The 22,050-nt window shown below is 31.9% G+C and overlaps 2 protein-coding genes across 2 annotated transcripts; both read left to right on the top strand.

The window, feature by feature from the left end:
* Positions 1-549: 549 nt before the first annotated feature.
* On the top strand, positions 550-1,777 carry LOC115966080 (putative nuclease HARBI1). Its single transcript, XM_031085413.1, has one exon. It carries the CDS (start codon positions 652-654, stop codon positions 1,687-1,689), a length of 1,038 nt encoding a protein of 345 aa, XP_030941273.1. The 5' UTR covers positions 550-651; the 3' UTR covers positions 1,690-1,777.
* Positions 1,778-10,842: 9,065 nt separating this feature from the next.
* On the top strand, positions 10,843-15,041 carry LOC115965980 (caffeic acid 3-O-methyltransferase-like). Its single transcript, XM_031085316.1, has 4 exons — positions 10,843-11,404; positions 13,589-13,899; positions 14,422-14,486; positions 14,570-15,041. Exons 1-4 carry the CDS (start codon positions 10,986-10,988, stop codon positions 14,864-14,866), a joined length of 1,092 nt encoding a protein of 363 aa, XP_030941176.1. The 5' UTR covers positions 10,843-10,985; the 3' UTR covers positions 14,867-15,041.
* Positions 15,042-22,050: the final 7,009 nt, after the last annotated feature.

Genomic DNA, 22,050 nt, shown 5'->3' on the forward strand with positions numbered 1-22,050 from the left:
TAAGTTTCTAAAAATTATATCCTCTCCACCTCCAAAATATTCAACTTTCCCACAAATTAGTCACTCTTTTTATAATATCCTCACTGCACTGTCAGTAAGTGTGAAGGCATAAACTTGCACCTAGTTGTTGTCACATAATACACTTTAACAAGAGTATTTAATTTTTTTGGTAGCTGTCTATGTGGCTGTTTATTGATGTTTATGTGGCTGTGTTATGTCTATTTCAGTGATAGAATTTGTCAAAATCTGTTATGGGGCTGTTTTGATGTTGTTTTAAGCTATTTCAGTGTGTTTAATTTTTCTGGTAGCTGTTTATGTGGCTGTTTACTGCTGTTTATGTGGCTGTTTTATCTTTTTTTTTTCTTTTTCTTTTTGTTTGGCTGACTAAAGTAGATATCATTCAGTTTTATGTTCTCTAACACTGTTGTCTTCAAGGTTGTCTCTATGGGTCGCTCTCTTTTTAAAAAGTTGCTTTTTGACGACTCAGATGAGGATGAGATAATGAGGCGAATTCTTAAAGGTTCAACAGTACAACGTAAATGTCGTCGGTATATCGAACGTGATCGTTTGGCAGGCCATAAAAGACTTTATCTCGACTACTTTGCTGACACACCAGTATATCCTCCTAATTTATTTAGGAGGAGATTTCGGATGAGTCGATCCCTTTTTCTCCGTATTCAATCTAGGGTAGAAACTTATGAATCTTATTTTATCCAAAAAAGAGATGGTGCCCAAAAATGGGGTTTATCTTCTCTTCAAAAGATAACAGCTGCACTTAGGATGCTTGCGTATGGAGTTACAGCTGATTTTATGGATGAGTATGTGCGGATTGGAGAATCCACTGTAATGAAAAGTCTAAAAAAATTTGTTAAAGCGGTGGTTGATATTTTCTCCAATGAATACTTGAGGTCTCCAAACAACGACGATATTGCTAGACTTTTAGCCAATGGGGAAAGACGTGGATTTCCAGGGATGCTAGGGAGCATTGATTGCATGCATTGGAAATGGAAAAATTGTCCAGTTGCATGGAAAGGTCAGTACTCTGGTCACATTCATGAGCCAACCATTGTTTTGGAAGCAGTGGCATCTTATGATCTTTGGATATGGCATGCGTTTTTTGGGTTACCTGGGTCAAATAATGAGATTAATGTATTAGAACGGTCTCCTATATTTTATGAGCTCGAACAAGGACGTGCTCCTGCAGTTAATTACTCAATCAATGGTCATGAGTATAAAATGGGATACTATCTTGCCGATGGCATCTATCCGAAGTGGTCAACATTTGTTAAAACAATTCCATATCCACGAGAACAAAAAAAAAAATTATTTGCACAAGCCCAAGAGGCGAATAGGAAGGATGTAGAGCGTGCATTTGGAGTTCTTCAAGCGAGATTCGCAATTGTGCGTGGACCTGCAAGATTTTTCCATGCTGAAACGCTCCAAGACATCATGAAAGCTTGTGTAATTCTTCATAACATGATCGTTGAGGATGAGCGAGATGTAAACGAAGCGGTGGAATTAGATTATGAGCAAATTGATGACAATCCTACCATACAAATGTCACGGGAGAACACAAATACATTTACGGAGTTCATTGAAACCCATCAATGTATTCGAGACCATAAAATTCATTCTCAACTTCAGACAGACCTCGTTGAGCATTTATGGCAATTACAAGGGGAGTTGTAGGAACTTAGTAAGTGTGTGAGTTATGCTTGTGGTGTTTTATTGTAATTTGACATATATACGAGTCTTATAAAGACAAAATTTATAGTTATGTATGTGGATTGCATTTATATATATGTATGTGGATTTTTAAAATTGGCAGGTTGCATGTATATATGTATGTGGATTTTTTAAGTTCGTAGGTTGAGTACATTGATATTTGGCAAGTTGCGTATATATGTGTGGATCATTAAAGTTGATATTTGGCAGGTTTGCTCTCAAAAAATAAAAAAAAATTTGGCAGGTTCTATGTGTGTGTGTGTGTGTGGATCATTAAAGTTGACAAATTGAATACATTGATATTTGGCAGGTTCTTTGTGTCTTGCCCCTTGGCCAGCTTCCAGATCTTATAAGAGTTTATTGTTTAATGGAAGTGTAATTTTCCATCTTTCCAAAGTGTATTATACTCTCCTATTTTTACGGTTTTAGGTGGTGCCATTTGCTGTACTTTGCGTAGGTGGTTCTAAATTATTCTTGAAAGTTACAGTGGTGGTTGTTCCTGTTTTCTGGTATCACCTACCATTAAGGACCAAAAACAAATTTGGCATCTTGGTATAGTGATTGTGGCTGTCATAAAATTTGGCTGTCATAAAGTTTATTGTGGCTGTCATAAATTTGGACCGAAAACAAATTTATGCATTTGATTGTGGCTGTCATAAAGTTACGTTACAGTGGTGGTTGTTCCTTGTTTTCTGGTATAGTGATTGTGGCTGTCACAAAATTTGGCATCTTGGTAAATTATGGTGTTGTATTGTCCTAAGACTTTAGATTTTTTCACTGTTTTGGGATGAAAGTTTGATCTGGCTGTACATTGATTTTAAGTTATATCTATCTCTCTTTGCCATGGGAAACATTTGAAAGTTGAATTACTGAATAGTTTTCTACCAGCATGTACTAGTCTCCTCATGAGTTTCCAACGTGGAGAGTAACATGCTATTTATTTTATTTAGTCATATGTTGGGTTTCTATTTCTTCAGAGAAGAAGCAATATGTGAACTGGCTAATGTTACCGTTGGAATAGTCATAAGTCTGGAAAAAAAATTATAGTTGGAAAGCCCAGGAAAATGTTACCGTTGGAATAGATGCATAGCTAAAAAAAAAGTGATGATGTGAAAGAAATAATAAAGAAAGATTAAAAAATAATATTTTAATGAAAAAGTAAAATAATAGAGTTTTTTGATGTAGGGTGTATTATAAAATGGTATGGTATAATTGATAAAGTAACCTTTTGAGATGGTAAAATAGGATAGCATAGCATTCTTTGATGCTGATGCTCTAAGTTTTTTTATTTTGAACAGTTGCTACAGTGCCACTTTGGTTTGTTCAAGTGGCACTATAGCTACAGTAGCTACAACGTTTTTTTTTTTTTTTAGTCTTCCATTTGTACTTTTTTTTTCCTTTTAAATATTTAATAAAACCGCATTATATTGTTATACTGACACGACAAATTTCACAATATTTTCACAATTATTGAGGTGTCAATTTCTTATAAGTCAAAATAAAATATGAAATTGTGACTAACCACAACTGAAAATAAATGTTTTGTGAAAATGTTGTGACACTTGTTGGGTAAATGTGTAAAAATTACGGTACTTTTGGTTTGTTCAATATATATTGTTCATCGCTTTTTATTTTTTTATTTATTTTTTTTCCAGTCATCGATTTGTGCTCTTTTTTTCTATATATAAAAAGAGCAAATAGGCTCATGAATAGTGTTATGAAGTATGAACAATATTTTTGGTTTAGTGACTTGCCTTTTTCCTTCTTTTTTTTCCTTCAAGTTCACCAACTTGGTTTTTTTTTTTTTTTTTTTTTTTTTTTTTTTTTTTTTTTTTTAAGATCTTTATATGTTTACTTTGTATTCATAATATAAACTTACATTGTATACACACACAAAAGTAGCAAATCCATTAGCTATATAAAAAGTGTCAATGCCTCTACAGTGCCACTTTGTTTTGTTCAAGTGGCACTGTAGCTACATTTTCTTTTTTTTCCAGTCCTCCATTTGTACTTTTTTTTCTTTTAAATGTTTATAAGAACTCGCATATATATTGTTATACTGACATAACAAATTTCATAATATTGAGGTGTCAATTTCTTATAAGTCAAAATAAAATAATAAAATATGAAACTGTGACTAACCATAACTGAAAATAAATGTTTTGTGAAAATGTTGTGACACTTGTTGGGTGAATGTGTAAAAGTTACAATACTTTTGGTTTGATCAATATGCACAATTCATCACTTTTTTTTTTTTTTTCTTCAGTCATCAATTTGCACTATTTGTTCTATATATAAAAAGAGCAAATAGACTCGTGAATAGTATTATGAACAGTATTTTTGGTTTAGTGACTTGCCTTTTTTCCCTTTTTTTTTTTCAAGTTCACCAACTTTGTTTGAGCTTTTTTTTTTTTTTAATTATTATTAAAAAAAAAAATTAATTTAAAGGATCTTTATATGTTTACTTTGTACTCGTAATGTAAGTTTACATTGTATACACACAAAAAGTAGCAAATATTATATACATTTAATAAGCTCATGAACAGTGTTATGAACATTATTTTTTGTTTAGTGAGTTGCTTCTTTCCCCTTTTTTTATTTCTTCAAGTTCACCAACTTGGTTTGATTTTTTTTTCCTTCATTTAAAGGATCTTTATATGTTTACTTTTTTACTTGTAATGTAAGCTTACATTGTATACACACAAAAAGTAGCAAATATTATATACCTTTACCAAAAAAAAAAAAAATACAAATTTTGCAAATGTGTACAACATTTGCCAATTTTTATGTGTTTACAATATAAATTTACATTGTAAGTGCAATGTATATTTCTATATATATATATAAACAATGAATGGGAGAAGTTACAGTAATTTCGCTACAGTAGTTTTGGTTTGTTTAACTTTCACTATTTTGCTGGCCACCTTTTTTTTTTTTTTTTTTTTTTTTTTTTTTTTTGTGAATGCATAAATTTTTAGTATATTTGCTATATTATTTTTGGTTTGTCCAATTCATGCTGTTTCACATTATAATAAAATATTAACATCACAAATTGGTACAATATTTTCACAATTGTTGAGGTGTTAATTTATTATAGGTTAAAATAAAATAATAAAATATCATACTAGAACCAGTTACAACTAAAAATAAAAGTATTATGAAAAAGAAGTGCTATATCCGCAATAATTTTTACAACACTTTCATAACAAATCAAATATGGTAAATTGCTATTGGTTCTAATTTAAACTTACCAATGAAACTACTTTTTTGCCTATCAATAACAACTTGTAGTAACCTACTACTTATTATTTGTTATGAAAATGTCATGGACATAACATTTTTTTGTGTGAAAAATGTTAAGACATCTTGATGTCGTCATAATATTTTCAAAACTGCTGAGCTATCAATTCTTTACAAGTTAAAATAAAATATAATAAAATTATAAAGGTATTATGATAATGTTGCATCATTCTGTTGTGTTTTTAGAAATTTTTTGTTGGTTTAATCAATTTTGTTGAGCCAAAATTTACTATTCCACATACAATTTTCTTGGGTTGACTTTTTGTATATATTTTTTTTTTCTTTACACACTATTTTAAGTAAGAACACATAGTTTTACACACAAAAACAAAAACAAAAACTTAGGAAAAAAACATTTTTCATCCTTTATGTTTGGGGTAGTTTACAATTCTTCCTTAAACTTTAAAATCAAGCAATTTTTCCCTTAATATTTTGGAAAATAGCAAATATGTCATATTGTTATTCTCTCAGTTAAACCCTAATGAAAACTTATGATTCTTAAAATATTTTATGTGTAATGCCTAAATTACTCCCGCAAATTTTAACATCCTAAAAATTTTCTTTACGTATTTTGAGTTTTAAATGATAGAAATTCTTAGAAAGTTAGAATGATGATATTAGGTGTTTTATTTGTTATCTAAAGAACGTTGATTTTCTAGGTTTAAATTTTCAACACTTATAATTTATCTAATGAAAAATTCGATGACACATGCCTTTTGTTATCTCTTTTTATTTTTTATTTTTTTTTAATTTAAATTTCTTAGCGAAACTTAGTTGTTTATCATTGGAAGATGATGAAATTCGTTATCGTTCTTAGAAATTTTTAGAGAGTAGATATATTGTCTTTAGCAAGTAAGTACTAAAAAACTATTATAGTTAAATAAATATTTATATGTTAAATAGCTACCCTAACTTTGTGGTTAATCAAAATTCTTAAGCGAATGAGATTAACTTTTTATGACATAATTATCAAAATTTTTAAAATTAATGTCTCTTTTGATAAATGTAAATCTCTATATACTTTAAAAATCAAATGATTCATATCTTTGTTTTCTAATACAAATAAAATCTAGAATTGACCTTAATTACTACTTTTTTTCAATGGTAAGCATGTGCCTTGCATGTGCTGCCCTAACTAGTATTACTAAAAAACATTTCATACTTATTTAAGGCATTTGGTCAATCTAGTGAGATGGATTTTTTTTCTTCTCAAGTACACCGGTTTATTTTTGTTTTTATATTATATTATCTATATATAAAAAGAAGGCGAAAATGCACTTTTGGTCCCTACATTTTGGGCCTATTTACAATTTGGTCCCTAAATTGATTTAGGTCCTAGGTCAGTCCTTGATTTTCAAAAATTATTTTTAAAATAGTCCCTACCGTCAACCCAGTGACAGAAAATACTGAGGTGGTAAATGGAATACACTGTTTGCTGATGTGGCTAATATAATAAAAAAAAAAATATATATATATATATATATATATATTTAAATGCCATGTCAGCATTTTCTGAATTAAAAAAGCCATGTCAGTTTAATTAAAAAAATAAAAATAATTTATATTTTTCAATTTCAATTTAATTCAAACTAAATTTAAAAAAAAACTTTTAAATCTAATATTATTATTGTTATTATTATTATTGCTTTCATTATGTTTTAGGTTAGGAGGTAAGATCACAAGAACTTGTTCTTCATGTTCTTCCCAAACTCAAGAACAATCAAACCTAGAACAATGCAAAATTGCATACAAAATCCCTATCCTCCATCGAAACCTCCAGAACATGAAAAAATCATCAAACCCAAACCCACACGAGAAAACTAACCCAGAAAAATCATCAAACCTACAACCTAGAAAAATCATCAAACCCAGAAACCTCCAACCCAGAACTTGAACTCCATTCTTCATGTTTTTCTCCAAATCAAGACAAACCCAATTAACTAACCCACTCAAAATCAATCTCAGCACAAAAAATCCATACCCACAAACTGAAACCACCACCAACAACCAAAACAACCACCACAATCACCCACATCACCAACCACAATAACCACAAATCACCACAAAAAAAAAAAAAAAAAAACCAAATAATGAAAGCAAAACAGATCCATTTTCTACCACAACCACCAAACCCAACACTCATGGCGGCCCATGGTGAGCAAAACCACGGCCACCCACGAGCACCAATGGCCCCATGCCAGCCCACGGCGATCTGAATCCCACTTGTGCCGATCTGAACCCACTCACGGCGAGCCACGACCACCGAAACGCCACCACTCAACTAGAAATCACCGAATCAGAGAGAGGGAGATCGAGATGATGGTGAGCAAAACCACGGCCACCCACAAGCACCAACGACCCCACACCAGCCCACGACGATCTGAACCCACCCACGGCGAGCCACGACCACCGAAACACCACTACTCAACCAGATCACTAATTCAGAGAGAGGGAGACTGAGATGAGGAAAAAAGAATAGAGAAATAGAGAGGGAGAAGAAGGCTGAATTGGTGATTTCCGATTTAGGGAGAGCAAGTGTAGGGTGAAGAGAGAGAGAGAGAGAGTTTGAGATTAGTGGTAGAGAGTGTGAAGATTTTTTTAAGCTGATGAGGTTAACCAAAAAGAAAAACAAAAAGAATTAAAACAATTTTGAATTTTCATTTTTTAAGAAATGATTTTAGTTTAAATTAGATTTAAGGTTTTTATAAAAATTTTAATTTACATTTTTTTAAAAAAATTTTCTTAGGGCTAGCTTTTTTTTATTAATTTAAATGCTGACATGGCATTAAAAAAATGTTAAATATTTTTTTTTATTATTTTATTAGCCATGTCAGCAAACAGTGTATTCCGTTTGCCACCTCAGCATTTTCTGTCATTGGGTTGACAGTAGGGACTATTTTGAAAACGATTTTTGGAAATCAGGGACTAACCTAGGACCTAAATCAATTTAGGGACCAAATTGTAAATAGACCCAAAATGTAGGGACCAAAAGTGCATTTTCGCCTAAAAAGAACGAATGCCTTAAAGCTATAGTAGCTTCACTATGTATATAGATACGTAGTGAAATTGGATAAGATCAAATAATAGATGTTCTTTTTGGTTGAGCACCACATATGTGACAAACAAAATCCTGGCAAAATGTGATACTCAAATCTTGTCATGAATTATTCTTATAGGATCACGATAAAAAGGAAATGTCCTTGCACGATTTAACACACATTAACTATATTTTGCTACATAAAACAAAGTTAAATAATAATAATAATCTTGAACAAGTCATCAGATTTAGCATCTTTAAAAAAAATAATAGTAATGTTTGGAATCATCTATGTTCTTTAAAAATACTAGATATATATGTTTGTTCTATTTAGACCTCTATAAATCAAATTAGTTTAACCTAATGAATTAGCCAATTAGTTACTTGGGTTAATTATTCAGATTTAGGTTAAACTCATGCAATCATATTACTTAGTGCGGAAATAAATATAAGACAGCAATATGATAACCCAAGAAAACTAATGAAACCAACCGTTTTAAGGTAAAAAAAAACTGGGGATGGCTTAACCTAGCTATCCTCAAGGTAAACAAATCCACTATGATAGAATGGAAGTTTACAATAGATTTAAACCCTAAATCTAAAGCTACCTCTTATAGAACTTACTAACACGACCATGTGCAACTCCGACTCCGCACTCCTCTATCTTGAATTCGTTGAACACAAACACCCACGTTTGTGACTTTGAGATCCCACTGCAAAAATTTAAGATCATCAGCAGTTGTTGATCTTGTAGCAGCAACTATAGATCTACCAATTCTACTAGTATGTGAATGATTTCCGGTAGTGACTTTGAAAGGAGAAGACACAATACCTTTTAGATCTTAAAAGAGAAACTCCAAAGTCATAACAAAATGTGCCGTAGGGTTTCCTTTAACTATTAGAAGAATTAGATCTGAAATCCTAATCACTTAATAGGCTTAATGGATTGTTGGGTTTTAATTAAATTCTGTAGAACCCATGTCTCGATCGGTCAAACCTGGTATGTTTTAAATTTCTGAACGTACAACTTTCTTTTTCTTGTATTCTGACTAGCAGCATCTTGGACATTATCTAATAAATCTTATAGACTCTGTGATCTATATTTAGATAAGTTTGTGTTCACGGTTTTCTAATTGTTCTAAACTCTTAGAACCTAACAATATTAAAAAAAAAAAAAAACAAATTAAAAAAACTTCACATTTTTATTTTTATTCAACCTTTTTTGTACGTGAGACTAAATGTGTATAGATTCCAAGTATTTTTGTAACTTTTGGTAATTTTCATTAATTATTCATGATTCTACCCTTATTTAGAGAGATTCACTTCAAATAGGATGGAGATCATGAATTATCTCTCTAATTATATATATTTAAACAAATAAATTAATATATGGAAAAGTATGTCCTTACCTTGTCCCGCAGGGATATTTCCACTTAGGCTATAGTTCAAGACAAGATTTGGACCTCTTATCTCATTTTTTTTCCTGATTCTACTTTCACATGTATGGTGCTCAACGAAAATATCAACAAAAGTTAGTTGAATATGGGGCCGTAGTCAAGAATTATTACTAGGAGGGCGACTTGTAGTAGTAAGTATTATAACCAATTTGAATGAACTATGAAGCTTGAAAACTACAACAATGATTATCTGGTCTTTTGTATGGATACTTTATCTTTTTAATTAGGTTGATATGGATCGGCTATGAGATAAGCACGTCAAATTTCATCTTGTTTATTAATAGGGAATTTATATATTTGTTCACGTGATCTTGGATCACGATCTATCTCTTCATATTGAATTCTTGAACATTTGGAGGGACGCTCATTGGGCATTGAAGTATCAACATTTGTTTCTACAAGTGTTCTAAGTTCTGAATAACTAATATATTTTTTCTTAAAGAATGCATCAATTGTTTGTACTTTGCTCATTATTTGGCACCTAATTTCAAACCCCCAAAAAAAATCAATTCAAAAAATGTTAAACTAACTTGGGCGAGAGATAATAAATTATCATATAAAATTTGTTCTTATATGAATTATAAATGCACCTTTAATTAAATTTGCTTGTAATATCATGCATATGCATAGATATACTTAAAAGATATACATTAAGATATATAGTATAATTTTTAAATATATAATTTAAATATTATTGGTAGTTATTCTTATATACTCTTTAAAAATAAATAATTTAATACGCATGACGCAAAATTAAATTTCAATTGTAAAATTTAATTGAATTTTCTCTAAATTTTATCTATTAATATATATATATATATATATATATATTTAAATGACCCTTTACTACCCCAACTGCATAATGCAAGCCCAACCCACCTCCCATTGAGGAGACAAACAACACAAAAGCCCAAAGGCTGAGTCAAGTCACCGGGTCAAGTATAAAGAAAATACAATAATAATAAACACAAAAAGATAAAGTCAGAATACACAGTTTTGTCGGCAAAGGAATATCACATGCATATATTCCAATTCTGCTATTCAATATTTAGTTTAGTTTTGACTAGAAGTCTTGGGAATAATTTGGAGGGGGCGGATATTTATTTTTCATTGGGCCCAAATCTTTTTTCTATGTACTCTGGAGAGAAAAATGAAATTTTTTTTTTTTTGTTGGGGGGGGGGGGGGGGGGGGTGGCATGGAGCATGTGGCTCCGCCCCTGACTTGAATATGTACTATGGGATTTTGAAATTTTGGTACTGAGAGCAAAAAAAAAAAAAAAAAACAGCAGAAATTAGTTTAATATGTATGGGATTTTAATATTTGTTGCTCAGAGAAAAACTCCAACAGTAGAAGTGAACGTGAGAACTGAGAAGTGAGGAATGTTTGGTATTTGACCTGTATAATATAGAAAATCAGGCTTGCAATTCCTCTAAGCCATTGGAAAAATCAAAGCAGCAATATAAAAATGGGTTTCACACAAAACCAGGGTTCACCCTCTGTTAGTAAAGAAGATGACGATGCATGTCTCTATGCCATGCTACTGTCAAGCTCTCACGTATTTCCCATGGTACTACGCACCGCCATAGAGCTCAACCTGTTTGAGATCATTGCTCGGGCAAGCCCCGATGCTTACATGTCGCCCTCTGAGATTGCTTCTCAGCTTCCCACACAAAACCCTGATGCTCCTTATATGCTAGATCGCATGCTGCGTTTACTTGCTAGCTACTCACTTCTTACTTGTTCTATACGCAGCTGCGAAAATGGAAGTGTTGAGAGACTCTATCGGGTCTCACAAGCTGGCAAGTTATATGTTCAAAATGAAGATGGAGGATTTGTGGGTTCGATCTCATTATTTGCTTTCCAACGTGCCATACTTGAGGTTTGGTATGTATAATTAATCATATGATTGATTTCCCACTTGCTCCTTGTTGTATTTAATGCATATCGAATCGAATTGTAAATAAATAAAAAATCTTATACGTATATATATTTTGTACAAATTATCTTTTTCATTGATTTCGAAATTAAAATAAGTTGCATCTTCTTAAGGGAATTATGGTCCAACAAACCCAAACTTGTATTATAGGTACACGTACTTATAAAGCAGGTAAGCTAATGCTAATCCTAATTGTAGTACTGACTGTAGGAGTACTAAACATTTGGGTTAGCATAGGGTTAAATGCTTACCCTACGTTGGATTTGTTGACACAAATACAAACACTAATTATAATGCTATTATAGGGTGTTTTTTTTTTTTTGGTTGTCTATGTCATTTTAATCTATTATTTCTATGTCAATATATGATATCTTTGATTTACAAAATAGTATACCCATCAAACCCCAATAATGACGATAAGCAGAAAATATTACTTCAAATATATATCTAGGTTCTTTGCCATTTATGAAACTATATATATTATCTCTAGAATTTTATTCCTTGGAGGATTAGGAGTATCAATCTAGAGATAATATTTATGGCTGAATCTTTGCCAAACCCCTCTTTTTGCTGGGTTTATATATAGCGAAGCCAACAAAGCGGCCTACAATTTGGCCATGTATTCTCTACATAACAGATTTGTAGGTTCCTTTGATTTTGTTAGCTACCCCTCTTGTTTGAGTGATGTTCTTAGGGTGGGGTCCTTCTTGTAGTCTCTTCTTTTGTGTGCCTTTGGTTCCTGTAGTATATTTTACTATTCAGCTTATTTTTACTACTATTTATAAGTCTTACTATATTATTTCAGCTAGATTTTACTAAAGTAACTATCAATGATGATAGTAGCAGAAATCTACTCAAATTTCTAAGCATCACCTCCAAGCCAATGCATTCCAACCACAATCATCACATATTTAAAATCAGGATCCTCTCTTTAATGCCCGTATTTATTTTGTCCATATCACAGTTTAAATCCTATTTTTTGAATTTAACAACAGTGACGACTTTAGGAATTTTTTTAGTGGCTTATTAAAAAACTTAAATTAAGCAAAGTTTAATAAAAATAAGAGTTAAATATTTTGAGTTATCGACACACAAAAAATATGCGTAAATACATGAAATTTTATAATTTTCTTGTACGAGTTTTCATATTTTGTAATCATTACAAGATAATTCATTATCAGTTGTCATTATTTATTGTCAATATGGGTTGGTATAATCATTTTATTTTGTAAAGTTTGTATAACATTTTTTATTTTTATTTAGTTGTCATTATTTATTTGTCATTAATTTTATAAAATATTTTAAACTAAATGGCAAAGCTCAATCCACTGACATTGTATTAAATTGACCCACACAATCACATTCATCTATATATAAATAATACATTAAATGTTTACTTAATCAATCAAATACTTGAATACTCACTAACTTTACTATTTTTTTTCTTGAATCACTAACTTTATAACAAAAAGTTTATAACATGATAATAATACACACACATGTAATAAATCATCTATATTTCCTAATTATTAAATTATATAAAGTTCTGTCATATTTGATACTATACACACACAAATCACAATTTAGAAGAATAACATTATAACAAAATAATAATAAAAATAACGTGCACAATCAATATCAAACACACATTTACACACATATAATATAAATTTATAATAAAAAGAGAGATACTAGCAACTCACAAACATTCATTTTTTATTCTTAGAGTCTCAGAGAGATGCCAAGATAGTCAAATAGAGAAGAAAGATGGGATGAGACTCATGAGAATCAAGTTAGAGATCAGATCAAAGAGAGAGCTTGCTCTGTGATGTGTTGTTATTTAGTTTTAGTCAGGACTGATATGTGATTAGAGTATGCAAAAATATTTTTAAAGATAAAGTAAACTAATATATATATATATATAATCAAGTCTGAGGGTTCGATCAATTGAACCCTCTTTACATAAAGTAGAGCCGCCCCGGTCTAACAACATACAAACGGTACACCTTTAGCATACCTGTCGTATATCGTACAGACATATAGAAGATACAAAGATTTAATCAGTGAAAAACCCTTGTTCTTTTTTCTATCTCTATAATTTTAATAGGATTCATTGTGTATTTGTGTTATAGGCTACATTTTAAAGATGCTATTCTTGGAGGAGGTAATCTATTTGGAAAGGTCCACGGGATGTCCATCTTCCAATACATGAAAACTGATCAAACATTGAACAATTCTTTTAACAAGGCAATGGCTGATACTTCCAGAATACACATGAAAAAAATTCTTGAGATGTACCAAGGTTTTGAGGGGGTATCATTGTTGGTTGATGTTGGTGGTGGCACTGGAGCATGCCTTAACATGATCATTTCCAAGTACTCTTCCATTAAAGGCATCAACTTTGATTTGCCTCAAGTTATACAACACGCGCCATCTTATTCTGGTACAAAAATATCTTAATAATTGATTCCTTTAAATATTGTAAGCTTATTTATTTATTTTTGGATAAGCTGTAGGCCTGTGTAATGTGCAGGCAAGATGATGAATGATATATTCATACAACTAGCTACTTTAAGCAACCCCCCAAAGTTTATTTATTCTTTATTTTATAATTATTTTAATGGAAGCAAGCCCCAAAGTTATCATAAATGACCATATTAATGAGAAAATTATAATTGCTCCTGTACTATAATGTTAGACTTCCTTAAGCTAATGGTGATGTATATTTGTACCGGCTGGAAGAAGGAAAATTGAAAGATCTAGACTATAAGTTGGAATGTCAGAAAAATATGTCGTACCTTGAATTTGATTATATTTTAGAGGTAAACAGTTTCAGAATCCAAAGCATATATCCAATAATTTTTTACAGCCCTTGGTAATGGTATCGGCCTGCCCCTAGCTTTAGAACAGGCTTTTTCACCTTCTTAATTATATGAACGGATTTATTTCTGTTAAATCTATGCAGGTATTGAGCATGTTGGAGGGGACATGTATGTAAGTGTTCCGAAAGGTGACGCCATTATGATAAAGGTCTGTTAATTAACTACTTATTTGACACTTGAATTAAAACCTGTGATTGGATATTCCAAAATTTTTCATGTATAATATTGCAGACTACATGCCATAACTGGAATGACGATCAATGCATAAAACTCTTGAAGAACTGCAATAAAGCACTGGCACAAAATGGGAAGGTGATTATCATGGACTTAATAATGCCAGAGGTACCTGACGCAAGTAATGGGGCTAAGTTTGTTTCTATGCTTGATAGTGCCATGGTTATTCCACCAGGAGGGAAGGAAAGAACTGAGAAAGAGTTTGAGGCCTTAAGCAAGGCTTCTGGATCTTCGGATTTTCAAGTTATATGCCGTGCTTGTACTGTCTGGGGAGTCATGGAACTTTACAAATAAGTCTCCAACTATCTGGTTTGAGCTCGTCTTGTTCTAGTTTCCTTGCCAGTCAAACTGGACAAGTCATGGCACTTTATATTGAGGCTGTAAACTATTGGCTTGTATGCAACTTTTTTTAATAATGCTTTCATTAATATTGCATGAGTTTTATGAATAAAATAAAATTTGAATGAATAAAATTTGAAGTTAAGAAGATGTAGATTTGTTTGGGTTGTTTGTGTGGTGCGGAGTTGATGATAATGTGGTATTTCCTATGAGGGGACATGTTTGTGTGGCACTCTTTTATTGAACCACCTCAGAATATTGCGGGTGATATTCTCCTCAATAAAAGGTCAGTGTTATAAGAATGACTAAACATTAAGGCATTCACACATTTTAGGAAAACATGGACCAAATTGACATGAGAAATATTTCTGGGACCAAATTTAAAGTTTGTGAATCTTTAGAGGAATAAAGGTATAGTTTAGCTTAACATGAATAAAAGGTCACTGCTAGCTTAGTTTAACTGACATCTCTTGATGTTACTGGAAACGTTTAGAATTCAAATTTATTGTATTCTTGATTTAAGGTGGGCTTATTTTATGAATAGTATTATGATGAAAATTTGCTGTGATTTTGAAATGTATGTCAATAAGGAAAGAGACTTTCATGGTGGACAAGGTACATTCCATTCTGTCTCTGCTTCTCCATTTATTTGTTTTCAAAATATTTCTTTTTCTCCTAATTATATCCGTAAAATGCCATGTTTACTCCCATATTTATTTCTATTTAATTTGTTTAGCTGTGCTTCAACTGAGTTTTATCTGTGCAATTAGAGTTTCATCTTTTTCCTACTATAGTACTATCTTATTCCCTTTATATAGTAATTAAGTAACAATGGGCTTTCTGTCAAAAAAAAATAAAAAATAACAATGGGCTTCATAAAATAATTTCCCTTTATAATTTATGTCAATGCTTGCTGATTGAGACATCTTCAAACCCTCATGGAATTTTAATTTTGCTTCTCTTATGATTTACACAACAAAGTAAATGTGAAAAATTATAATTACCATGCTAAAATTGTGGGTTGTTACAATGAATTTGTCAAGGAAGCATGAAATTTGTTCTTGGCAAATGATGAAAACGATGATGATTGATTTCTTGTTTCCCTCTAATTATCATTAAATATTAACTTATATTTCTGATCATTATGGGTGAACAAATTCTTGCATAGGATCCAGTGGCGGAGCCATGTTGAGATAGAAACCCCCCCCCCCCCCCCTCTCCCAAAATATTTCAAAAAAAATTAATTAGTATATAATAATATGATAATTATCCCCAAAAACTAAAATTTTTCTAAGAAAATACTAGAACTGGCCCCCCAATTTTCAGGTATGATTTTTATATTAAAAAAAAAATGCTAAGAGCACAATATTTTTACAAAAATTTCACAACAAATCCTAAGAGTCAAATAAATAAAAAATATAATGTTAATAATAGACCAAATGAGAATCAATAATAATTTACCACTAAACTTTGTTGTGAAAATATTATATCTACTCAAAAATTAAAACCTTCTCAAAAAATAAAAAAATAAGATTCTAATTTTTGCTCTATATTCTTTGAATATCCTTTGGGCTTTGCACTTTTGGATTTGACTGCGGGAAAATCTCTTCTTCATTTTAGAAAAATCACCGGCCACACAGTCGAACACCTCCAGCAGGATCTACATCTGAACAGATAGCAGATAGGTAAACCCTAGCGTCACCCACCATAGGTGAGTCTTTGACTCTCTTTTTTCTCTGATTCCCTCCCCTCTCTCTCTCTCTTGTCTCTCTGTTTGTGTGATTTCTTGATCTGGTTTTTTATTTTTTATTTTTATCTTCTTTAGTACTTTGTCCCACGGTCTCAGGTCCTAGCTAGCCAGAAGTTTAAACTTAAAGACTTGAAGTCCAGAGAAGATTTTTTTGACAAATGTGAGATTACAATTTCGTCCATGTCCTGCATGTGTATGGGTTGTTTTCAAATGCAAAAGCATTACTATTTGCAACAGTACAATGCTATTTAGAATCTCAATACTTTTATAGATTTATGTGTGACTTTTCTACCGCTTGTCATTTTTTTTTTTTTTTTTTTTTTATAACATTCTTTTGAGAAGGAGCACAGATAGACAATACACACAAGGAATGGAGACAAAAGTATAATATAACACAACTTATCCATTACAAAAGTCGGTAACTCTTGTAGTGTGTATGAAGGCTTTATACCTATTTTTGAACTCACTCTTAGGCGATGTGGGCTTTATACTTATTTTTGAACTCACTCTTAGGCGATGTGAGACTACCTACGTTTTTTCTTTTGAGAAGGAACACAAACAGACAACACACACATATAGGAAATGGGGACAAAGGCATAATATCACACAACTTACCCACTACAAAAGCCAGTAACTCTTGTAGTTAGGGCTGTCCAAGGACCCACCGGAACCGACCCACCCGCTGCCGTCGACCGAACCCGATCCGTCGCCGACCGAACCGACTGCTCCACCGGTCGGCGACGGATTTCATTCTCCAAAACCCGAGATCAACAGATCAGAGATCGGATCTCCTCCTCTCAAATCCGAGAAACCCGATCCGACCAACCCATCATATTCCCGGCGAGTTTTGAGTTTTCTTTGGGAATATTTAAGCTAGATCCGGCGAGGTTTCGCTAGATCTAGCCAAGATCTTGCCGAAAATGGCCAAGATCTCGCTGGATTTGGTGAGATATGGCCGGATTTCTACCGTTATTCAAAATTTCCTCGCCGGATTCTGCCGTTTTTCATATTTTCTTGGCCGGATTCTCGCCGTTTTCCAAATAATCAACCCCGACCGAGACCCGACCACTTTCCGGCAAGAACCGTCCGATCCGATCCGATTTTCTGACTGGTCGGTGGCGGGTCTGAGAAATTGGAACCCGACTTGGTCGGGTCGGTCGCGGGTTGGGCACAAACCCGACCCGGACCGACCCGTGGACACCCCTACTTGTAGTGTGTATGAAGGCTTTATACCTATTTTTGAACTCACTCTTAGGTGATGTGGGACTATCCACGTTTTTCCTTTCCTTTGTCCCCATTCCCTGTGAGTGTGTGTTGTTTGTTTGTGTTCCTTCTCAAAAGAAAAAATGTGGGTAGTCCCACATCGCCTAAGAGTGAGTTCAAAAATAGGTATAAAGCCTTCATACACACTACAAGAGTTACCGGCTTTTGTAGTGGGTAAGTTGTGTGATATTATGCCTTTGTCCCCGTTCCCTGTGTGTGTGTTGTCTGTTTTTGATAACATTCTACAACTTGTAATTTGTTATTAAATTAATATATAAATATAATAAACGATTATATGGGTGAGTGTTTTTTTTTTTTTTGGGTGAATAGGTAATGGTTATTATTATATGGTTTTGTACTTATTCAATAATTGTTTGTTATTTTTGACAAATTGAATAATTATAACAAAAAATTGGAAGATTTGAACTTTTAGATGCATCTATTAGAAACACCCTGAGATGCAAGTTAAGTTATAAGACTCTTGACAATTGTTTTTTTCTTGTAAGTCTTTTAGCAATCTCTAATCATCTCATTTAACTATTGCACAGAGTATAGAGATATACATATAGTATGGTTAGGAAAAAATTATTAATCTTATTTTATGTTCCACCCCCCCACCCCCCTAAATGCAAATTCCTAGCTCTGCCACTAATTAGGATTTGTTTGGAAATAGTTTTTCTTTGCAAATTAAGAAGTTTTTTGAAATTGTAATAAATGAAAAAATTAATTCTTCCTCAATACAACTTCAATCTTTTTTATCTTTTTTTTTTCTTGTGAATTCTATATCTCAATTCTCAACCTTGTGGATTCAAAGTGTTTAAGAGTCTAGTTGTGTACTAACTTCTTGTGAACTCAAAGTGTTCTAGGATCTAGTCATGCCCTAAGTCCTAACTCTTCTTCCTGTCACGACTCATCATTATTATAGCCTAAGGGTCCTCCAAAACAGAGAGAAGGAGAATAATCGTAGAATCAAGCATAAAATGAATAGATGAAAAAGAAATCTCTTCTTGAAAGAGAGCACAAGGAGAGAGACGAGGAGTTTTGATTTTTTTTCATAGAGTATACAAATTTTGATATTATTGCAGTTGTGAAATCAAAATTACTTATTTTTCTATTGTTCATAAACAAAAATTCACCTAGGCTGCATCTCCCCAAAATGATTTCAAACTTGCCAGTTTTTCTTTTCCTGGTATGTGCTTTAACATTTAGAATGATTCATGTTTTACAATTTTAATCATGATGCAATGATCTTGTTATTCGATCATAATGACAAACAAGCAATTAATAAGGGCTCTCCTTAAAAAGAAAGAAAATAATAATTGAAAAAAGGGGTTTTATGCAATTCAAACAACAATGCCAATGTCTACGGTGCGAGGGAGATGGGCGATACAATCAAGGGAGTCAATTTCATACTAGAGGCTATTTTGATTTGGCTAGGATAACGAAATATTTTGGTACTAGTTAATACTAGTGTACTGTTTCGGATTTACCGTTATTTATACATTTTTGTATTATTTTTGTAAGTATGAATTTATTAATTTTATGTTTATCAACATAAAATTTAAAATCCATATATTTTATAAACCTACATATTAGCTTAAGTACATTTACGTATATATTAGATTAAATAAAATATTTTTTTAATAATTTTTTTCAATTTTTTATTTTATTTTATTGTACTGGTTGAAAGCCTGAAACAACAAATACCAGACGGTATGGGCTGGTAAAAGCTGGTACAACCGAAATAGATCTGTACAACTCAGTATTTTTTCCGGTATGTTTTGGAGGAGTATAGGTACCGGTTTAATGGCCTGTACGATATTGACTTCTTTGGATACAACACATAGGGGAGGTTTATGTTTTTTTTTTTTTTTTTTTCTTGGTAAACAATACGAGTTTGATGTTTACATTGCTTACATCAATCTGAGGGAGTACATAATGTGAGAAATTTAAGTATGAAAAATGTACTAAAATTGAAGACCAAGTATACTATGAAAAATAGAACAAGCACACATGTCCACAAAATATTATTAAAAAAATATACAAAATATTTTTTTAAAGCAATCGTATATCAAAATTGAATTTATTGTTTATTTTAAATCAAGAAAATAATGTATGAATGCTGTTTCACTAAATTTTTGGTTCCGTCCTTGCTTTTATACACACACACAACAATAGTATCAACTTATGGTATCCATTTCATGATGATTATTCTTTATTATAGAGTTAAGACACTAATTGGTTTATGGTATAGGCAGATTTGAACCATAAATTCCTTATTTGACCCCAAAAAAAAAAAATTAAAAAAAAAACCTTCACTAATTAGACTATCTGGAATCCATATATAAATTTTGGGTGCCATAAATATCTTGATAACCAAGCATTGTAGTGTAGTCCATTAGAAGATGAAATACTTTTCTCGAATGGTGATCATAGACTTTTTCATGCACAAATTCCTTGATTTTACACACAAAAATGCTAGGAATATCACAACTAAAGTTACACCTTCTATCATAAATAATCCACTTGACGAGTTGTAAGTGGTGGAGGAAAAGTGGTGCCACATCTCCTCCACTCACAACTTATTACATGGTCGTGGCAACGTTGTGACCCTAACATTACTATTTTACGCATGTAGATTTCTTAAAGATACACTGGTACACTTACTTGTCTTTGGAAAGGAATTGAGACCAAAAAGGATATTAAAAAAAAAAAAAAAAAAGAAGATCTTTTTTGTTTTTTTATTTTTTTTTTTTTTTTTTTTTTTTTTTTTTTTTTTTTTTTTCTTTTTTAGGAACTATTCAACACTATAAAAATCTTGATAGCCAAGTATGTGATTGTAGTGTAGTCCACTAGAAGACGAAAGACTTTTCTCAAATGGTGATCATAGACTTTTTCATGCACAAATTCCTTGATTTTACACACAAAAATGCTAGGAATATCACAACCAAAGTTACAACTTTTGTCTCAAATAATCCACTTGGCGAGTTGTGAGTGGTGGAGGAAAAGTAGTGATCCAGATCTCCACCACTCACAACTTATTACATGGTTGTGGCAAAGATGTGGCTCTAACGTTACTATTTTATGCAGGCAGATTTCTTAAAGATACACTGGTACACTTACTTGTCTTTGGAAAGGAATTGAGACCGAAAAGGATTTAAAAAAAAAAAAAAAGTGAATCCTTTCAATACCCTCTATTTTATTTATTTATTTATTTTTAGGAACTATTCAACGCTTTACTAATTAGACTAACAAGAATCCATACACACACACACACATTTTGGGTGCCATAAAAATCTTGATAGCCAAGTATGTGATTGTAGTGTAGTCCACTAGAAGACCAAAGACTTTTCTCGAATGGTGTTCTTAGACTTTTTCATGCACAAATTCCTTGATTTTACACACAAAAATGCTAGGAATATCACAACCAAAGTTACAACTTTTGTCTCAAATAATCCACTTGGTGAGTTGTGAGTGATGGAGGAAAAGTGGTGGTTCAGATCTCCACCACTCACAACTTATTACATGGTTGTGGCAAGGATGTGGCCCTAATGTTACTATTTTACGCAGGCAGATTTCTTAAAGATATACTAGTATACTTACTTGTCTTCAAAAATGGAATTGGGAACGAAAAGGATAAAAAAAAAAAGGTGAATCCTTTTAGTAGCCTCATTATTTTTTCTTTTTTTTGAGGAACCATTCAACACTTTACTAATTAGATTAACTGGAATCCATGTATATATATATATATATATATATATATATATAAAAAAGTTTTGGGTGCCATAAATATCTTGATAGCCAAGCATGTAATTGTAGTGGAGTCCATTGGAAGACAAAAGACTTTTTTGTAGTCCATTAAGGGTCCATTTAGATACAATTTATTTTTGTTGAAACTGAAAACTGAAAACACTGTAGCAAAATAATTTTTAAATATGTGAATAGTGCTATAAGACCCATTTTTAATATTTTTTTTTCTGAATAAAGTGGCTGTGGGTCCCATGAACATTAGTGAAAAATGCTGCTACAGTGTGTGAACATTGTTGCTATAGTGATAATTGTCTCCCTGAAATGCGTGAAAAGAAAAAAAGAAAAAGAAAAAGGACAACACTGAAATTTGAAACGT

The sequence above is a fragment of the Quercus lobata genome, chromosome 10 (assembly GCF_001633185.2).
Source record: "Quercus lobata isolate SW786 chromosome 10, ValleyOak3.0 Primary Assembly, whole genome shotgun sequence".
Taxonomy (NCBI): Eukaryota; Viridiplantae; Streptophyta; class Magnoliopsida; order Fagales; family Fagaceae; genus Quercus; species Quercus lobata.